Raw genomic sequence first — 20,358 nt, forward strand, 5'->3', positions numbered from 1 at the left:
CTCTCGGCCACTGCCCTGGTGCAAGGACGCGCTCCTTCGCTGGCTGCAGGCAACGGTGCCGCACGGAGAAGCCTGGCCGCCTTCACCTCAGGGCCCGGCTGTGGTAGGTACGGATCGTGTTTGGTGCCAAGACAGAAAGGAGGAGAATGGAGGTCCCTGGAGAGCACCATGCAGCCTGGGGCTCGGAGAACCAGGGACGGACACTTGGAGAGAGGGAGGCTCCCACAGACGGGCCAGGCCCCCGTCACCTGGCCTCCCACTAGTCTCTGCGGCTGTGGCTCCCACCTCAGTTCTGACTGTCTGGTCCCATGCTGTCACTTCATCGTCCTCTCTGTCCCTCCCCAGACTGAGCTCTGGGAGACCACCACTGCCCCCCACTCACCCCGTGTCCCCAGGGCCGACGGCCACGCCCAGCACAGAGCAGGTGCTCAGAGAACGTGCATTAAACGCTCCTACGTGACCATCGGTGACAACGGAGAGGCTGAGGAACGGTGAGCCTGCCCGCCGAGGTCCCGCGGGCCCGACGCGACCTCTGGGTATTTGTGGATGGCTGGGAGTCACTTTGAGGGAAATCACGTGGTCCGACGCGTGAGTATGACGGGTCAGGTCAGCTCATTACGGCCACGGGCCACATCTACCTGTCGCTGCTTGGTTCCGGCAGTAAAGTTGTACTGGTCCAGGACCACGTCTATTCATGTACACCCTGTGCTGGATTTGCACAACGGGTGAGTGGCGGTGACAGAGGCCACATGGCCCGCAGAGCGGGGACATGGACCGTGGCGCCCTTTGCAGAAGACGCGTGTCGTCCTGGGCCCCGACGCCAGGCAGCGTCAGCCAGGAAGCTCGAGGGCAGGCTTGGCAGGGACGCCACACACTTCTCGGGGAGTCAGGGCTGGGGAAAGCAGGGCAGGTTCCGGAAGAGGAGGGATGTGCTGCCTGGAGGTGACAGGGTGAATGGGGGCCGAGCCAGGCGGGCAGTCTGGCTGGGCTCGGGGTGGGGGTGGGGCTCGGGGCTCGGGAGCGTCACACACTTTCTCATCTAGACTCGTTCTCATCCGCTCACCGGTCAAGCCCACAGTCCCACGCGACCGGGGCCGGGTGTGCGGGGGCTTGGGGGGCCCTGCTCCTGCCCCAGCCTCCCCCACTGCCTCCCCCGGCTGTCGTTTCAGCTCCTCTGTGGCCCCTGGGTCTCTCCTTCGAGGGGACGACTAGCTGGGGGCTGCGTCGTGGGGAAGCGCCCTCGGGGACAGGGCCCCTCAGCAGGCCCCCCCGGTGCTGGAAGCGAGCGAGCGGAGGGCGAGCGGAGGGCGGCGGGGCGGTCCCCACCCGTGGGGGGCCGTGGACGGGACTCTGGCCCGCTGTCCAGTCCACGGTAGGCCCTCCGGCACTGTTTGTGAGGGGGTTGAGCAAATGTCTAAAACAGCTGACGTTTGGGAAAATGGGTAGAACTTGCGACCAAGGAGACATGAAAAAAATAATAGAAATAGCTCTCTGCCCGGGTGCAGCATCCTGTTTCAAAAGTTTTCTCTCAAAAAAGTAATCTTAATCTTCTCCCCGTCTTCCTCTATCCACGCATCCTCCCATCCCTCCGACCACCCACCCGTCCCTCCACTCGCCCGTCCCTCTACGGACCCACGCCTTCCTCCATCCCTCCCCCCATCCACCCGGCCTCGTCCCTCCCTCCTTCCAGCCACCTGTCATTTACGTCAGGTGAACCACCCTCTCATGAGTCGGCCGACAACTTCTCATCTGTTCCTGGCACGAGGGGACGCAGGAAGGGGTAGAGTCTTTCCCTTGGAGGTGCTCAGAGCTCGTTCTTTTTTTTTTTTTTTTTCTTTTAAGGTTTTATTTATTTGAGAGGGAGGGAGCACAAGCAGGGGGAGCAGCAGGCAGAGCAGGCAGAGGGAGAAGCGGGCTCCCCACTGAGCAGGGAGCCTGATGCGGGACTCGGTCCCGGGACCCTGGCGGTGTGAGCAGCGGGAACATGTGTCCGAGGGAAGCCGGCCCAGCACACAGCCCTGCCTCATGTCGCAGCTGGGACTGCTGAGTGACACGATCACCCCAGGACCACACGGCGCCCCGGGGGGCAGGGGGCGGCGGCGGCAGGGATTCCCGACGGGAGTCCCCGCTCTCAGGTCTCTGTCGCTCACACAGTACAGACGGAGCCAGGGGAGCCCACACAGCCACACGGCGGAGACCCCGGTGGGGATCTTTCTGGATGTGCGGCGGACGGCGCACAGAGAGTGGGGTGCCCCCGACCGCAGCTCGCACGGGACTCCCCTTCACCCGCGGGGCCCCGCCGTTCAGAAGCGCAGCAGGCCTGACCTCGTGCTCCGCCCGAGGCGGAAAGATGATGCCCCTTCCTTCCTGGCCATCCAAGCGGCTCCCTGTCTCACGTCGCAGCTCCGCCTCCTCTAGGGACGCTGCTGTGTCGTGCTGGGGACCGCGCCCCTGCTAACAGGAAGGCGGCAGGCTGGATCTGAGCCCCAGGTCGCCCCAGGCCTCGGCGAGCGGTGCTGCCCCAGAAACCTCGTTCCATCTGTGCCTGACGCGGGCCGCGGCTCCGTCCCCCCCGTGCCCTCTCCGGGGAGGACAGTGGAACCAAGTCTGATTTTCAGACGGGGTGGTGGGCAGCCAGCTTTGGAGGTGGTTTTCAAGTCTCACCCCAGGTTCTCTTGTTTAATCAGATCTTCTCCTCCCTCCTGTGGCCGACTTTATCTCTGGTGCCGAGAATCTCAGCAGCGTCCTTCCTGCATGTGGGCGTCGCCTGTCTGTGTCCGTGTCCTGCTGCCATCCCTGCCGGCGGCCGCGTGCACCCCAGGTGTTGTCAGCGCCCTGTTGCGACGGCCCCGCGGGGTGCTGGGACTCAGGCTCCGATGGGCTCTGTGCTGAGCCCACGGCGGGCGCTCGGTTTTACTTCCAGGAGGTCCCCCCCTGCACTCTTGGGGGACCCAGCGCCTGCAGGAGCCGGTGATGTGGGAGCCACGCCCACCCCACTCCCCGGGCCGCCCTGCGGGACAGATCCCTGGACCTCGACACCCGAGATCCCGCCGGGGCCACCACCGTACCGTTGTGACCTCAGGCCACACCTGGCCGTCCTCATCCGTGGGCCCGTGGGGGCCCCCCGAGTCCCAGGCCGAGCCCTGCCCGAGGCTCTGTCGTCATACTACGCCTTGCGCCGAAGGCTTTCTGGTGCCTCAATACACACACCAGAAACGAGGTTCGCGCAGCTGCCGGTCCGCGGCCCTACCAGGAACCAGTCCCGAACACAAGGGTGCGGCTTGAAAGGTCTCCCTGTGAGCAACTAGGCCCAGCCCACAAAGTGCGTCTGCGAGCCAGGAAATGTCTCTGCTGGAGGGGCCTCCCCGTCACCTCTGGTGACAAAGAGGAGAAACTGAGGCCCAGAGGTGAGCAGTGTGAGCGGCCGAGTGGCCGCCCGGTCCCCTGGCTGGTCCCGTTACAGCCAGCGGCCCCCTGCTCGCCGGCTAGCGCCTGGCCTGGCTCCGTTCCCAGCGGAAGCAGAGGCCTGCCGGTTCCAGAAGGGGCGGCATCTCTGCCCCTCCCCCACCCCTCCCCTCCCCCACGTTGCTGCTTCTCCAGCAAGCTCCCAGCCCAGGGCCGCTGAGGGCCACTCCGTCGGCCCCGAACTCTGCCCCTTCCCACCGGCCAGGCCTTCCCTCTTCCTCAGTGGGGAGCCGACGCACCCGCACACCCCTGCTCTCCTCCTACACCTGGTCCCCTCCCGGACCTGCCTTCCCTACCCCACACCTGGTCTAGGCCCCCACACCGGGTCTTCCCCGAGACTCTGCTTTTCTTCTCCGCATCAGCGTGGCGGGTCCTCTGCCTGCTGCCGCCCCACAGACAGGGCCGCCAGAGCCCCGGGCGTCATGTTCGCTACGTTCTCTGCCGTCTAGAACCTGACGTGGGGACAAGGCCATCCCCCCAGGCATGGGTGACCGTCCACGGGCATAGCTCTGGGCCACAAGCACCTTCAGCTTGTTTCCAGCTGGGCCGAGCACTGGCCTGGTTTGAGGACAGCGGTGAGGTGGGCGGGGGGGGGGGCGGGTTGGTGCGGCGTGAACCGTTCCATCCCGGAGGACTGCAGGAGCGGGGCGCAGGAGGGGCTAGACACTGGGGACACCCCTGAGGCTGACCAACCCCCCCCCCCAGGCTTGGCTGCAGAGACATCCCCAGAGCAGCCAGAGGACAAAGCACAGCAGGCAGGATGGGGGCGGGGGCCTGGGATGGGGTCCGTGTTGGCTCTGCAGGGCGGAGGGGTCCAGAGTCCCCTGCTGGGCACCCACAGAGCTCAGCCCCTATGGCTGTTGGCTCCCGAGTGGAAGGCTCCAGCCACTCCAGGAGCCGGAGGGACAGAGCGGGCCTGCCGTCTGTGCACGAACTCGCCAGTCACGGCCACTGTCTGAGCTTTGTGTGGGGGGCTCCGCTGGGCGTCATGGGGGAGAAAGCGCAGAGGGTCCGCAGCTCGCGAGCCCACCGCCCGGCCCGGGCCGCTGTGCGCTGACCGGGTTGTGCCTGAGCCAGCGGGAGCGGGGATCATAGGGGCCGTCCTCTGGGGAGAGTGAGCCACAGGGCGAGGGGACCCACTCCGAGTGTGGGCTCTGGCAGCGCCCCCCAAGCCCAAGTCCTCGGGAGCCCTGGGACGTGGAAGAGGGGCCTCTGCAGACGGAGGGCAGCGGGGGCCGTCCTGGGGGAGGGCAGGCCCCGAGTCCGTGACCGGTGTTCTAGCCGGAGGTCAGGTGAGGCGAACACAGAGAGGGGAGTGGTGGGGACACAAACCCCGGTGTCCAGGAGTGCCGGCCACGCCAGAGGCCGGAGGCTGCCCGGCGTGCTTCTGACGACCCTCCACACGGAACCAGCCCTGCCGACACCTGGGTTTTGGGACGGTCACCTTCTCTCTTGTACCAAGTCTCCTCTGGCGTGGCGTGAGGACGCAGAGGGAGCTGGCTGGTGGCTGGAGTCCTGGACGCAGGTACCCGTATGTGACCGTCCCATCCGGCGTGGGTCCGGCGTGCTCAGAGGTTTCATGGATTGATTAAACTTGTTTCTCTGGCCAAGGCGTATTTCATTCACGTGAGGCCCAGCTGGGGCCTGACGGAGCGCGGGACGGTGTTCAGTGCTGATCGAGCGCCGTGGTGACCCCACAGACCACCTTCGCTGTGGCGCTTCTACCTCCCAGCGGCCCCTGGGGTGCAGGCGTGCAGCCCTCCCTGCTTTGTGGTGGATCGAACTGAGCCTTGTTGGGGGGGCATGGCTGGTGGACAGTGTGCTTGGGGCCTGGCCGTCTGGAGTCCCCGAAGCCTGCTGCCTGGCTCTCCTGGGACAGAGATGACCCCGGACCCAGCCCTCTGAAACAGCCCGCAGTGGAGCTGGAAGGAGGTGGCTGGGGGGAGAGGGGGTGAGCCTGGGCCTCCGGAGCCTCTCCCACTGGAGGCCAGCTGGCGACAGCCGCTCACACCGGTGTGCAGCTGCCCCTCCGGCCAGCCCGCCCGCTGCCCAGGGGAAGCCCGCTCTGCCTGCTCAGCCGCAATGAGTTCATTAAAACGTGATCTGCCCGTTTTCAAGTTCAAGAGAAGGAAGAAAACCGCACGTGGTGGTCCCTGGGGTTTTCGCTTCCTCCCCATAGCTCAGCATTTAAATTTTTCAGAACATCCATCAATAATGCAGCCGGCTGACCTGCCCTAGAAAAGCTTCAAAGCTTCCCGCATGGCCCTGCGGCTTGGACGCCCACGTGCTGGTGGGTCCTGTGCTGCCACCCAGTCTGAGAATGGTGTCCCCGCTCCCGGGCCCGTGCCACCTGCCCTGTTAGGAGCACGTCTCCTTGCCCACACTGGGCATTGGCAGCGGGTCGTCTGCAGCGGGCTGGCGGCTGGAAGGCGGGTGTAGACTGAGGCTGAGGCCCGGATGTCCACAATGCAATGCATAGAACCTCCCCGCGTCCCTCCTCCCTGGCCGAGGGTGGGTTTCTCCCGCTCGCTGGGTCAATGACGGTGTCCTGAGGCTCCCGCCCTGGGCCACGTGCCCCCTCCCGCTTTCCTGCCCGTCACTGCTGTCACTGCAGAAGCTGAGAAGTGAGTCATCTTAGGGCCTCCCTCCCGCACGTAGAGCTCACGGTGCTCAGCACCTGGGTGTCTGATCTGACCCTGGGAGCCAGCAGGAGGGCGCCTGTGGGAGGAGGGGGCGCGGCGCGGAGGCAAATGGGCCGTAGGTCCTGAGCACTCACTCACTGCGTGACCAGCGACTCCGCGCCTGGGCCTGGCCCGAGGGAGCTGGACAAAGTCCAGACAAATGCTTGGTCCAGGCCTCACTGCTGCACGGCCACCGCAGCCGCCGGTGGAAATACTCCACCTGTGCGTCCGCCCACGGGTGAGTAGACGCTCACGCACCGTTCCTGCTAGGCGAAGGGACAAGCCTGGACACGCACTACCCCGGGGACGGACCTCGACGGCACGGCGCTGAGGGAGTAGACACGAAGCCACAGCCTCCCGGGCCCCCCTGACGTGAAGCGTCCGTCACTGGCGTGTCCATCGAGACGGTGGAATAGTGGTCGCTGGGGGCCGGGAGCTGGGGGGTGGCAGTGCCTGCCAGTGAGGACAGTCATTTTAGGGGGATGAAACCGCCCTGGAAGCAGATGGAGCGGTGCCTCGCTGCTCTCCGCACACTCAGGGTGCCTGAGGACTCCTGCCCCGCCCAGGGCTGCGTGACGCTGCGGTGTCCCCCGACAAGTCTCAGTGCACCCCCGTCTCCTCGCCCCCCACCACCGGGTTTGCTTTCTGCTGCACAAACCAGCAGACCCGGGTGAATCAAGAGAAAACGTCAGCATGGCGGGGGCGGCGTCCTCTGTCGCGGTCGGCGCGGTTGGCGTGGGGAGCGAGGCGGGAAGGGCTCTGGGTTCTGATCTACAGTGCTGGGTGAGCGGGGTGCTTGGCGCCCACCCTCCTGCCCTTTCTCCCCCTTCCTCTGCCAGGCACAGAGCAGAGATGAGCTCTCAGGAATGATCACGGGGATTGGGGGGTTGGAGACTCTGGGAAGAATGAGAACGGGTGTCCTGTCCAGGGAGATGGGGCTGCCTTGGTCCCTGAATCCTGGCATGTCTCCTCCTCGGGGCCCCTCCCGGCCACCCACAGACATAGCATCTGCGCTGCCCAGGGCTGGGACAGGCATGGCCATGCACACACACCTCACACCTGCCCAACGAGCAGCCACGTGCCCTAGTTCTGGAAGCCAAGTGTTCTGTGGGGCCGTATCATTCTCTGGGTGGGGCTGTCCTGGGCACTGTAGCATCTCCCCCAAGTTGGGGCAACCGAAACTGTCCCCAGACATCCAGAGTGTCCCTGCAGTGGGGAGGGAATCACCCTGGTTGAGAAGCATGGCTCTAGGGGAGGAGACAGCCAATAAATAAACAATACCTGTCCCATCAGGTAGTGACAAGGGCTGTGTAGGTAAGGGAGGCGGGAGAGGGGGCGGAGGACGCTGGGGGTGTGAGGGCTGCTGATTTATACAAGCTGGCCAGACAAGGCTAAGGAGATGCTTGATTAGCAAGCTGGTGGGTATCCAGGGGAGGTGTTTTTGGCAGAGGGAACAGCCAGTGCAAAGGCCCTGGGGCAGGCACTCTTGGGTGGCAGGGAAGGAAGACCGGTGAGCAGGGGCAGGGTGAGCCAGAGGGTGGAGAAGGAGCAGAAGCTACCGTTGGACGTCACTCCGGGGGACACAGGAAGCCACAGGAGGGTTTGAGAAGACCCATGGTCAGATCCGTGCGTGGACAGGATCGCCTGGCTGTTGAGTGAGGACAGATGTAGGGGCAGGAGCAGAGGCCAGGAGGGGGTCCGGCCGACGCCGAGCACGGATAACCCGGAGGCCGGGGCAGCGCTGCGGGAGAAGGGTGTTTCCCACGTTGAGGGTGCGGTGTCCGTCAGCACGGCTCGTCTGTAACGCGGGGAACGCAGCCCCGGCGGCCAGCGCGGGGAGGACCAGCCTGTGCACACCACGGAGCTCCAGGGGGCGGAGCGTGGGGCTCGGGGGCGGAGTTCCAGGGGCGGAGCTCGAGGGGCGGAGCGTGGGTGGTGCTCCGGGGGGCGGGACACAGGGCCGGAGCTCGGGGGGCGGAGCTCGGGGCTCGGGGGCGGAGCGTGGGGGCGGAGCGCGGGGCTCGGGGGCGGAGCGTGGGGGCGGAGCGCGGGGCTCGGGGGCGGAGTTCCAGGGGGCGGGGCTCGGGGGCGGAGTTCCAGGGGGCGGGGCTGCTGCTTTCCTCCTCGTGCGGGGCCGCGTCCCCCGCCGCGCTGCTGCGACAGAGGACGCTCCAGCTGTTCTGGTGGGACGAGGCCGCCGCGTGGGCTCGGGTCGCGGGGGGCTCTGCCGTCCCGCCTGGCGTCTGGGGAGCGAGCGGGGCGCCCGCCCGGTGCGCGCGTTGGGGCCCCGCAGCCCGCGCCCCCCGCCGGCCGCCCCCGCGTGCGACCCAGGAGCACCGAGGCCGGGCCCGGCTCGCGCCTTCGTGTCTGCTCCGCTGCCGCTTCCGGGGTGTCCGCCGTCCCCGACCCCGCCGGCCAGGCCGGCGCTGGGCGCTCGCACGGGGCTCCGGAGCTGCCCCGAACGCCCGCGCGGACCGCCCGCCGCCCGCCGGCCTCCCCGGGGTCGGGGTTTCCGTGTGTCCGGCCGCCCGGGAGGGGAACGCGCGGGGCCCGCCGCTGCCGGACGCTCCCCCGAAGCCGAGCACGGGGACGGCGCGCACCCGGTCCATGCCAGTGGCCGCGAGGGCGTCGCGCTGCCGCAAGCCTCCTGGGGCGCCGTCCGCTGGAGGGTCTCGAGGACGGCGGGACGGTCCTGCTCTTGCTCCTAAAACCCCGCGAGGCCGCGAGACGCTCGTCCCACTCGTGTCAGGACACATTTCAAGTCGAGGAACGGGACTGGCGAGGGTCAGCGCGTGGGGACAGGGAGCCTGGGGTGGGGTCCCCAGTGACCCAGGGATCTCCGCTAGGGTAAGCGGCGGCGCGTCCGAGACACCCGTGGCACAGCCACAGGGGCGGGAGCGGAAAGCTGTCCTCCGGCGGCCACCACCGCTCTAACCCGCTGTAATGGGGGATGTGCAGGGAGCGTGCAGGGGAGCGGGTCAGCGCAGGGCCTCTCTGACTGGGCACACAGGAGACACCAGAGCCTCCCTGACATTAAGGGGGCTCTCCTGACATGCTAGTCATGTAAAAATGCTCTGTCTACACAGCTCTGCCTCATTAGACACGGTGGCAATTCCGTTTGTGGATTTTGGCTTTGGCAAGACGGCTCGCTCTGCCACCCAGACGCTGGCTCCGAGGTCATCTGCAGTGTTTCTCCCCCAGGATGCTGCTGTTCCCCGGAGCACGGGGATCAGTGTTCTCACAGGGAGACGCGGGGAAAGGTGCAGACTTGTGCAGGTGTCTCGTGGAGAAACATGACCTTTCTGCAGGGCCGGAGCCCTGGTGCCAGGGCCCAGTGGCCTGAGGGTCCACCCGCCGGTGGGACAGCAAGCCATCTTGTCCTGCCTCTATCAACCATTCACATTTTAGTACAAAATTTTGGGTATGTTCTTTCATGGACTGTAGCAATCTGGAATAAAAGTCCCCGAAGAGCGAGGACACCTAGGTTGGAGGGCTCGGTAGCTGTGAAGCAAACGTCAAAGCAAATATTGGTCTCTTTGAGCTCAAGGTGGCAGGGGTCACAGCTCTGTTTCCCTGCCCTGGGTCTGCCCCTCTGCCGGTCCTGCCCGTGCCATGCCCACCCCTCTGATATCTCCACACATTTCTTGAGCCGGTCCGGTGCCTCAGGCAGCCAGCCGAGCACTGGGCAGTCAGTGGTGCCCGAACAGATTGGGCCCGCCCTCCAGAGCTTGTGTCGGGAGGGGAACTCGCAGTAAAGGAGCCGACGAGCTCTGAACGGGAGGAAAAGAACCCGCCTAGTTCAGGGAGGAGGAGGGCACAGGCCCCAAGCAGAGGGATCACGAGGGCCCCCTGAGGGTGGTGTTTGGTAAGACAGGAAGAACTGGGCCCTCAGGCGCCTGGGGACAGGAGAGAGGCCCAAGGAGGCCGTGGAGGGGTGGGCCAGTCCTCAGCACTGGAGGAGCGGGAAGCTGGGTGGGGGCTGCAGGCGGCATGGGCGCCACGGTGCTAGGGTGCCTGGCGCGTCTCCAGCACTGGCTCCCTCCTGCAGACCCCCTGCCGCTCCTTCTGTCTAGGGACCTTCGCTTCCCCAGTTGGGGTCCATGCAGGCCTGGTGCGCACACAAGGCTGTGCCGCGGGACGCCGGCAGCGGCAGGGAGTGTCCACCAGCTGTCTCCGGACAATCACAACCTGTGGTCTGCGGACGTGCTAATTAGCGCAGACAGCTTGTGTCTAATTATTTCACTTGACTCGTTTAAGATTCAGAGACCATCTGCTCTGGGAGGGAGGAGGGGAGGGGCAGCTGGCGAGGGGCCCTTGGCCGCTGAGCAGACCCTGAGGCAGCTGGCCCGAAGGAGAGGCCCAGGCCCCTGGGTGGGACGGGGCTGAGAGGCAGAGGAGGCCGGCAGACACGCAGCGGGGCCTGCACGCTATCTAGGCCTGAGCGACGGGCAGCTTGGTGCATTCCAGAAGTTTCTGAGAACGCAGGGCAGAGGCTGGACCACGGAATGCTTGTGGGCCCATCCTACGTCTGCGTCACGGGACCTGCGGCCAGGCGTGGGGAGCGAGGGTGGGGCGCGGGGGCTCAGACAGGACAGGAGGGGCCCGGGGGCCCGGCTGTATTCACTAAGGTGCACGGGCTCTCCCCGCTCGAGGTGGGAGGGGAACCCATGTAGCTTTTCTGGGGGATTCTGCACCCATCAGTCCCCTGAGAATGTGCGTGGCTTCAGATCTCCACAGTCCACTCTCGGGGCTGGAGGAGGTCAAGGGAGGAGTGAGGACTTGGCTTCGTGCTGAAGGACAAGGGCTGGCGTGGCCCCGGACAAGGCTCCCGGGTCCCGAGAGCAGGCCATGTGCGGCTGCACGGGGGGACCCGTGGGGACAGAGCTGGGCTGAGCAAACCATGAGACGGAGCGGGGCTCTGGGGCCGAGGGGAAGACTCTGGATTTTGTTGCACGTGAGAAAGGAGGCCGCGGAAGGCCTCATGCTGGGTGAGGAGAGGCGGGAGACTCGGGCAGCAGGAGGTCAGTCCGTGGCCTGAAGCCGCCTGCTCCTTCATGAACAAACGAAAACCAGGGCAGGCCCCTGCCTCCCCTCCCTGCGCAGCCGAGCGGGCCGGAGGGAACGGAAGCCCGCCCGCCAGAGCCCGGCCTGGGCGGCTAAGAACCAGCAGCGTCTCCGAGCTTCCCGATGGTTGGGAGGCCTTGCCTCCTTCTGCAGCCGGATGGGTCCTCCGGACAGAGGCTCCGAAAACGCCTCTTACCTTCCCGAAGGCCCGGCGTCGCCAGCCGCAGCTCCGAGCCAGGCCTGCGGTGGAGGCGGGTGTATGACGTCAGGCAGAGCAGGTGACAGCTCAGCGGGATGGACCCCGCCCGCCTCTCTGTCTCCGGCGCCTGAAGTCCGCGCTCGTGAGGTACTGAACAGAAGCACTCCGTGGAGGGCGGGGCTTTGCTGGGCCCGGAGTTGGGGGCCGGGGGCGCGTGGGGTCACCAGCACTGAAGCCTGGTGGAGATGGTGGGGCCCGGAGCTCTGAGGTCCGGGCTGGCGAGAGAACCCGACTCCCCCTCCCACGCCCCCTGCACGACGTCCTGCCCACCTGCCTGTCTACCACCCACCGAAGGCTGAGGACAGCGGTGTACCCCGGGAACCCCAAGGGGAGGACTGGGCCTCCTTCGGCCTCTCGTCACAGTTCAGGTGAGCCCATGAGCATCTGTGTCTCTGGGGGCTCCGTGAGGCCGGCAGCCCCATGGGAACATGGAGCAGAGGGCCCGCGGACACAGGGCCACCAAGGGTGGGTCCCGGGGCGCTGCCCAGGCTGCGGGGCACCTGACACGTGGCCGGCAGAGGCGAGGACCGATTCTACGTAACGGTAAAGCCTGAAGTTTAAATGGCTGTGTGTGGCAGGGGGCTACCCAGACTCTGCTCTCGCAAGGCCGCCTCCTGATCACCCCTGAGTTCGAAGACGCCCATTACAATTAGGAACCCCAAGAAAGGTGGGTCAGGCCTCTAGTGTCTCCCCCAAATTCATGTCCTCCTGGACCTCAGAATGTGACCCGATTTGGAAATAGGGTCTTTGTGAGTTAAGGTGAAGTCACACTGCATTAGGATGAACCCTAAGTCCCATGACTGGTGTCCCCATAAGAAGAGGGGACACAGAGAGACACCCAGAGAAGACGTGTGGCCCAGAGGCAGAGGTTGGAGTGAGAAGAGGGAGACGGACAAGCAGACTCCCTGCTGAGTGCGGAGCCAGCCGTGGGGCTCAGTTCCAGGACCCGTGAGGTCACGACCTGAGACAAAGTCAGATGCTTAACTGCCTGAGCCACCCAGGCGGCCCGAGGTTTTTGATTGAAGGAAGGACCCTGCTGAGCGGTGTCTGTGACTGCTTGTGACAAGTTGCATGTGTGCTGCCCGTCACTCGGGAGAAGTGGGTGCTGGTCATTCCTCCCAAAGGGCAACAAAGACGATCAGTTCTACCAGCCCCCAAGGTTCAGAGCAAGGTCACCTCCTCTGAGAAGCCTCCCCTGATTTCTCCACTGTGAGAGCATCTCATCAGCACATGACTTTGCGCAGGCAAGCCCCGGCGCCACCTGCGGCACCTTCATTTAGGTTCTGCTCCTCACCCCCAGCCCCCGGGGCCTCGGCGGGGAGCGGCCCATCTCCCCAGCTCTCTGTCCCCTGTGCCTCACTCAGCACCTTTGTCTGAATTTGCTAAACAAGGAAGGAGAATGCGGCGTGTTTGTTCCTGCTCGGACCTCTCTGACGGCCTTCCGTGCAGCGTCACCGTCACAGCCTGCGGGTCCACCGCCCCAGCTGATGGCGGCAGCCTTCTGGGAGCGAGGGGGAGCAGTCCCTTGTCCGGTCCCCGACTCCAGGACCCGGTCTGGACGGAGCAGGCGCTTACCCTGGCCCCTGGGAGGTCCCCCAGTCACCCACGGAGCCCGAGTTTCTGTCTCCTCCCCTGTTGCACATCTCCACCGACACTGGGCCAAGAAAATGTCTGACCCGGTTGATCTAAAGCCGCCCGGCAAGCCTCCCCAGCAGTCCTCACCCGCCACCAGGGCCCATGCCTCCCCTCTTTGCTGAGCCCTCCAGGCTGGCATCTCTATGCCCATTTCTCAGACAGAGGGCACCGCGGCTGGGGTTCAGGTGTCCCCCTAATGTGTTCATGACCAGGCTGCTGGTGAGGGTCACCCTGCAATGTGCTGAGCCACGAGGTTGCATAAATTCTCTCTCGTGTGATGCCTCTCCCCCCACCCATGCCGCCCACTGCCCCCTACAATTGAGGAACGCCAAGAAAATCACCTCCTGCCTTCACTTCCCATGCGACCCCCTGGCATTTATCTGGAAGGTGCAGGTGGGGCAGCTTTGTCAGGGGTGAAGTCTTCACTCGAAGTGTTTGGTGCCCCCATCTCCAAACCTGCCAGGATCACCGGGTGTGGGGAATCAGTCTGGGGAGTGACAGCTTGCCGCAGCTGGGCTCTGAAAACCCACACTTAGCAAGGTCCCAGCTCTGGGCCCCCGGATCAAGGTGAGGTCGCCCAGACCCAGGTGATAAGTCCTGCAATGCTTCTGGGGAGGGGGAGCAGAAGGGCTTCAAGATGAGTGTGGCCAAAGGCTCTGCAAACGAGCCCCCAGCAGGGGAGCGGCTGGCACAGGCTCTGCCAATGAGTCCCAGTAGGGGAGTGAGAAGCACAACTTGTTTGCTCTGAGCTCAGCCAGGATCTCCTCCCAGTGCTGGGAGTCAAGTACTTTCAAGGGTAAACTGACTCACGTAGTCTTTAGAGCAGACTGGCCTCTGGTCACCGAGCAGACAGGAGGCCATCAAGGAAGCGCAGAGGCAGGAGCGATGACACTCCTCTGGGAAGCGGAGAGCGCTCAGTGCCGCCAGCTGGGGACTTTCCGCCCGGAGCTGCTGATGACCCTTCTGGGGGCCCCGAGGCAGGTGACCAGGACAGCGTCATCGACCCAGATGGGAACATGTGGCCCAGTGCCTGGGCACAGCCCTGCACTCGGTGGACAAACGCTTCTCCGCCACCGCAGGAGCAAAGCCTCCTCATCCTGCCCTCTCCTGAGGGTCTGGCTCTGGGTCGGGTGGACACTGGGGTCCACACAGATGGGGTGGGGGAAGGGGGTGCAACACAGGTGCTGGTGAAGCTGGGAAGCTCTTGTCCCCGGCACCAAATAAGTCACTTTGGCTCTGACAATTCCTGGCCCGAGTGGAAAGTGCCGCCCCACCAATGTGCCCCGTGTCATCAGGGCGGACACACCAGCGTCAGACGCAGGACGGGTGTCCCAGGCAGGGGTGGGTCCTCGTGCTCCCAGACAGTCGCTAACGGCCCCCAAACCTGGGACCCCGCTGTGGTCGCCTCCTGAACGGCACAAGGGTCGGACCTCGGCCCCACTCACGCCAGCCGCCTGCTGGGAACCGTGCGCAGGACCTGCTCCCAGATCCGCTCAAAGGGCTGCGCCGAACACTTAGAAATGACTTTGTTGAGCTCTTTTCTCCGGGCCAGGAGCCGCAGGAGACAGGCCTCCGGGGGACCCAACCTGGGCTGGGGTCAGTGTCTCCCACACGGGCTGCGGGGGCGAGGCCACCCTCCCCCGGCCCCCACAACGGCCCCCACCTCACCTCTCGGTCCAGGCCGGCGGCCACGGTCACAATGTCCCCTGTCTCGCTGTTGATGGTGAACATGTTCTGGGACGGGCTCTGCGGGGTCTGGGTCACGATCCGGTACCGCACCATCCCATTGGCTGTGGTGCTGTCGTCTGCATCATTGGCCGTGACGGTCATCACATAGGTGCCTGGGACAGAGAATGCATCTCAGATGGGAGCATCTGCTGTGCCCGCCGTCGCCTCGGCGCATATACCCGGGGCGGACCTCGCCAGCCGATCCCGGTGTCTCAGGGGATGGGGTCATCGCGCACCCTTCCCACAGCCCACATTGTTGGAGGCGGGGCTAGAAAGCAAACCTGCCGCCCCCCTTCCCCAAGGGGAACCTTCCAGAGTTCAAGGTCCAGAGCATCGGCTCTGACTTCCTTCTCTCAGCGGCAGGGGGACAGGGCCCAGAGAGGAGGGAAGAGCGCCACCGGCTGCGGGATCAGCTTTTCCAACTCCGAACGCAGCGCCCTCTCCCCTGAGCCACACGGTTCAAGGCCCGGCTCTCAGTGTTTGCCGGGGCTCCGCCGAGCGCCCGTGGGGTGTGGTGTGGCGGGGACGTGGAGGCTCCTGGAGAAGGAGCAGGGTCGGGCATGGGGCCGGCTCTCTGGAAGGCAGGGAGTACGTGCTTGAGGGACGCACAGAAAAGGAGCTGACAGGCGCCCCCGCAGGGGAGGCTGTGCACGTGGCGGGGGTGGGTAGCATATGTGCAGGGGTGCCTGTGGGACACGTGGCTGTCTGCGTTCCAGAGCCGCCCCACAGCTCAGTGTCTGTTTCCCCGACCACACGCAGGGCTGAGCTCTGTGGTGACACTAGCACAGCCCCACCCTCTGAGGGCGGCACTTGCAGGGCCCGTGGTGTCCACCCTTCCCTGCCTTGCGAAGTCCTGGCTGGGTCAGCACATCCGTCCGCCCGGCCACAGTGATCGGTTTAGCTACAGGCACCTTATCCATCACAGTCAGCAATAACCACGTTTGCTGGGAATCCAACAGGCTGTGCCTGCCACTGGTCTGCCAGGGTCAGTGAGTGAGGTTGGGGACGATGGTTGCTTTCTGGCCACAAATAAAAGGGCTGAAGGACGGGGCCATCTCAGAGCCTCAAGAGGGGCTCAGGTGACAACTTCTCCCTAGGAAGCTTCTGGATCAAGCTGCACCTGAAGCTATTACCTATAGATTTTTAAATAAGCAGACTTTTTTTTTTTTTTTTTTTTTTTTAAAGAACAGTTTTAGGTTAATGGCAAAATTAGGGGGAAAGTACCCTATAGACTTTTTGTATAATCGAGCCCATGACTTCCCTTTGCACCTTGTGCCATTTTAGTTTGGGTTTTTGTCACTCGCAACCCAGAGTTCTGACTCTGCCCTCTTCCACTGGAGTCTTGGGCCTGGAGGCCCTTGTCCTGAGGGAGTGTTTTTAGTTCAGTTCCCAGCTCCAGGACAACGTGCTGTCCGGGGCCCTGCAGGGCCGTGGGGAGTGTGGACACCTACCTTGATGCAATCCTTTCTTGGGAGTCGCTGTCTGAAGCTTGGGCTGAACTAGGCTTGGGGTTTCAACTATGCAGCTCGGCCTCCAGGCCTGAGAAGGGGGTGGGGGAAGGGGTGGGAAGGGGGAGGGGCTCTACGCACCCAGAAACCCCGTTTCAGCTGGGCCTCAACTTCCTCATGAGCTCCTTGACGCGGTCCCTGCTCCCAAGCAGCCCCTGACTGGCAAACTGGGAATCAGTTTCGGGGGGGGGGGGGGAGTATTCCCAAAGCTTTAGAATCTCAGGCTCGGCGGCAAATTTGGGGCCTCCTGAGAGAAAGTTCTGGAGGTAGAGTGTGTGCAGGCTGGATGGGGCCGAGGCTCTTGGTCTCCAGAGCCCGCCCAGTCGGTCTGCGGCATCCCTCGCGACGCCCTTGGGCCCTGGGCGTGCAGGTCTCGGGTCTGAATGTCCGGCAGCAGGACTGGTCCTTCAGTGTTGGGCTCGTCCTAACGTCACCTTACGTGCGGGCGTCCAGCTTGTTTGCTGCCTTCGGGAGTCTGCTTTTATAACCGAACGAGACTTCCGGAAATGCTTTTCCGACTGCGGAAATGAAACCCACCCACGGAGCCCGGCGCGTTGTCACGGGAAACCGTCAGCAGGTACAACGGCGGAAAAGCCGGTGGGGACCCCGCCGCGTGACGCACCGGCCGTGGCCGCTCGGCTCAGGCTCCCGTCCCGGAACCTGAATCTCAAAACTTCACCGCGGACACACGTCTGGCTCCTTCTCTTTGAAACAACAACAACAACTTTATTACTGATCCAAGAAATGAAACGCAGGCATTTTCACGTTCCAGAAAGGCAAACGCTCTCCGAAAATAACAGCGCTGGAGACCGGCAGGGAGATACGGGAAGGGGCACCCCTGCCCCCCACAGCGTCCAGGGAGCTCACGGCCTCTGCTTCGGGGTGGTTCGCCGTCTAGACCCAAATGCCTTGAACACGTGTCCGCCTGACAAATCCGCCTCTAGGAATCCATCCTGTGGGAAAATCACCGATGTGCGACCGAGGATTGGTCTGCGCCCGCAGTGGCCGTGCTGGCTCGGATCCTGAGAGCAAAGCCCCAAATCCTCCACAGATATTTATTAAATACCCACCGCGGGCCAAGCACCCTGTTCAGCATCGCACGTCCGCACGCAAAGCAGATGAACAAAGTCCCTGGTGCGTGGGTGGGTGTGACTGTTAAATCCCAGCACGAGGCCCCCCTCCGGGATGGAACATTCTGTATCTTGATTTCGTCAACCCCAACATCCTGGCTGGGATATTGTGCTGTGGTTCTGCCAAGACGTGACTGAGAGACGGAACACACACCGCCCGGCAGCCAACCGGGTGAGGACGGAACTCTACCCCAGGCCCGCGGGAGCCAGCCCGGGGGGCCGCCCACAGCCCGCGGGAACCAGCGGGGGAGGTAGCAGCTCCCTGCAGGTCAGGCCCGGAGGAAGTCAGACCCTCTACGTCTAGTAACAATCCAGGAAGCCAAACATCCACCCCGCAACCATCGGGCCAGAACTGCGGGGACTTGATCAGTAACTAAGCGTTTCCCCAGTTTTCATCTCGGCGTCCGACTCAGGACCAGCCAGAGACGTGCGCCTCCAGCCAGTGAGGCGGGACGCCCGCTTGCCACGTTCCCAGGCCCGCAGCCCCCTCCGGGCCCAGCCGAGCAGCCCCTTTCCCACCGCGATGCCCTTATCCGGGTCTGGATAAGCAGAGCTCCCGGGGGTGGGCTTGGCTCACGTCCATGTCACGGTCAGGGGACCGAAGCGTGCGGGGGCTCTGTCTCTGGCTGCACTCGGCGTGGGCGTCCACAGCGACCTCCAATACCAAGCTCACGTGGAAACCCCCTGACCCGGGAGGCCCCCGTCTGGCGGTGTGGACAAGCCACAGGCGTAATCAGTAAGTAGACGATATTATCCGCAGGACAGCGGGTGTTGCTTAAATAAATTATGATGTTATTATAACCTCGAGATCATGGACTAGCGTGAAGCCATTAAAACGTTGTAGAAGGACAGTTAATGGTATTTGAAATGTTCGTGACATATGTGCGGCTCACTGGAAGAGAACGAGGCCTCTAGATGGTTCAGCGTGACCCCAATGCGCTTATGCAAAGGAGGGGAGGCCAGAGGGCGCGTGGCGGGCGGGCCTCTCGGGTGCTGTACCGCACGTGGGCGTTTGTTTCCCTTCGGGATTCTCTCTGTATCCTCCACGGGTCCTTCAAAGGCTCTCACTCGATTATCAGAAAGTAAAATGTTACCAAAAAAAAAAAAAAAAAAGGAAAGTAGAAACTAAGAAAAAAGGCAACTGAGAAGCAGAGGATGTGATTTGTGTTTAGAGCCTACATCAGGACTTGGTTTCTCCCAGGAAGGAGCGTTCTGAACACCCGACCGCGCCGCCATTCCATGGTCAAGGGGCCAACCGTGTCACCGGGGCTCTCTGCCGCGCGTGGGACCAGGTCTGGGGAACAGCAGAGACGAAATAGCAGCTTTCGGGGACCCCGGGGCGGAGCTGGGGCCAGAGGAGAGGGGACGATGCAGGAGGCATTCCTTTCTGAGAGCCTGGAGGGCCTTCTGGGGGAGGTGGCCTCCCTTCCTGTCTGCACGTGGTCTAGCCCTCACTTGTGGGTGCCCACCCAGCGGGCACCGGATGTGTGCTGACCTGGGGCCAGGTCCTAACCTGGGTTGCACCCTGCGCCGGGCCCTGAGCTGTGGGTCCCCTTGCCGCTGTCTGCCCCTGACACACGACGGTGTCCCGTTCAGACTCCTGTTCCGGCTTCGGTCTCGGTCTTCTTTTCCCCGAGGCCCGGCGGTCCTCACAGCCTGCGGCCATCTCTGCGGCCTCCTCCGTGCCCTTCCGTGCTGGGGTTTGGGTGGATGAACCCCATGCCCAGCCCTAGAGCTGGGGCCCTGACCAGCAGTGGCTGATGGCCGTGACCTTGTAACCCTCCTACAAGGCTCGAGCGGGGTGGGTGGTCTTCCCTTGGGCACAGGGCCGGTGCAAGAGGGCTGGGAAGGTGTGCCGGGCCAGGGGACGGCTCGAAGCAAGAGAACGTTATCGTCTCCCAGTTCTGGAGACCAGAAGTCTAAAATCAAGGTGTCAGCCTCAGTTGGTCCTAACCTCTCCTTAAAAGCGTCCCCAGTCCTAGTGGATCAGAGCTCGTCCTAACTAATTACGTCTGCAAAGGTCCTGGTTCTCAGTGTGGCCGCATTCCGAGGTTCTGGGGGGACCCAAATCTGGGGGGACACCATCGTACCCAGTACAGGGATTAAGCTGGGGCTGAGGTGGGCACGGCTGACCCCTGGCTAACGAGGCACGAGTAGAGAGACCTTTCCAACCAGATGCCTTTCTCTGGCCTTGGATGACTTCGGAGGCCAAGATGGGCGCAGGGTGGGCCTGGGAGGGCTCCGTCCGGATCAGACCCCGGCTGCCGCATCATCACGGAGCTTCCTAGAGCCTGGGAGTCCTCTTCTGGAAGGTGGGAGTCCCCTGTGGGGTCCTGGGGGGAACAGAGGAACTGCCTGTGATCTGGTGCCTAGGGCGTGAGCCGGGCCTGTCCCTGAGTGGCCAGACGGTGTGGCCCTGGCCTGCAGGGCGGGCTCCCAGCCCTCCTACCTCCTCTGGCCAGCCGGGTCGCGTCCACACACAGCCCTGAGCCCCAGCAGCCCCAGCTACACGGCGTGTCCCACGCTGTATCTGTGCAAGCCATCTGGCTGCGGTCCCGGGTGTGCCCGGCGTGGAGGAAATGCTCACACCAGCCGCTCACGTCTGCAGGCGCGGGCCCGTGAACGTGGATCCCCGTTCCCCGGGCCTGGAGCGAAGCATCCTTCCGGGACTTTCTCTGGGCGCTGCCTCCGGCCTCTCTTGCCAGGAGCGAGGTTCCCATTTTTCTTGGCAAATGAAACAGAAGATTGGGATCGTGTTTGCATCTAAGTGGGGAAGCTGCCTGCCGTCCGAGGTGCGGGGCGTCTCTTGCCGGCTGCACCAGCAGGAATGGGGGAGAGAGCGGAGGGTCGGCTCTCCGCGGAATTCATGTTCGAGCGCTGCCGTCCGC

The 20,358-nt window shown here is 64.0% G+C and overlaps 1 protein-coding gene across 1 annotated transcript in view; it reads right to left on the reverse strand.

The window, feature by feature from the left end:
- CDH4 (cadherin 4) overlaps positions 1–20,358 on the reverse strand; it is a gene marked incomplete at its 5' end in the record, with an annotated part of 516,137 nt that overhangs the window by 23,794 nt on the left and 471,985 nt on the right. Inside the window, one exon of the mRNA XM_080814101.1 lies at positions 14,773–14,945. Coding sequence (XP_080670227.1) covers positions 14,773–14,945 — 173 coding nt within the window. The remainder of the gene's footprint in view (positions 1–14,772; positions 14,946–20,358) is intronic.

Source organism: Martes martes, assembly GCF_963455335.1.
Source record: "Martes martes genome assembly, chromosome: 9".
Lineage (NCBI taxonomy): Eukaryota > Metazoa > Chordata > Mammalia > Carnivora > Mustelidae > Martes > Martes martes.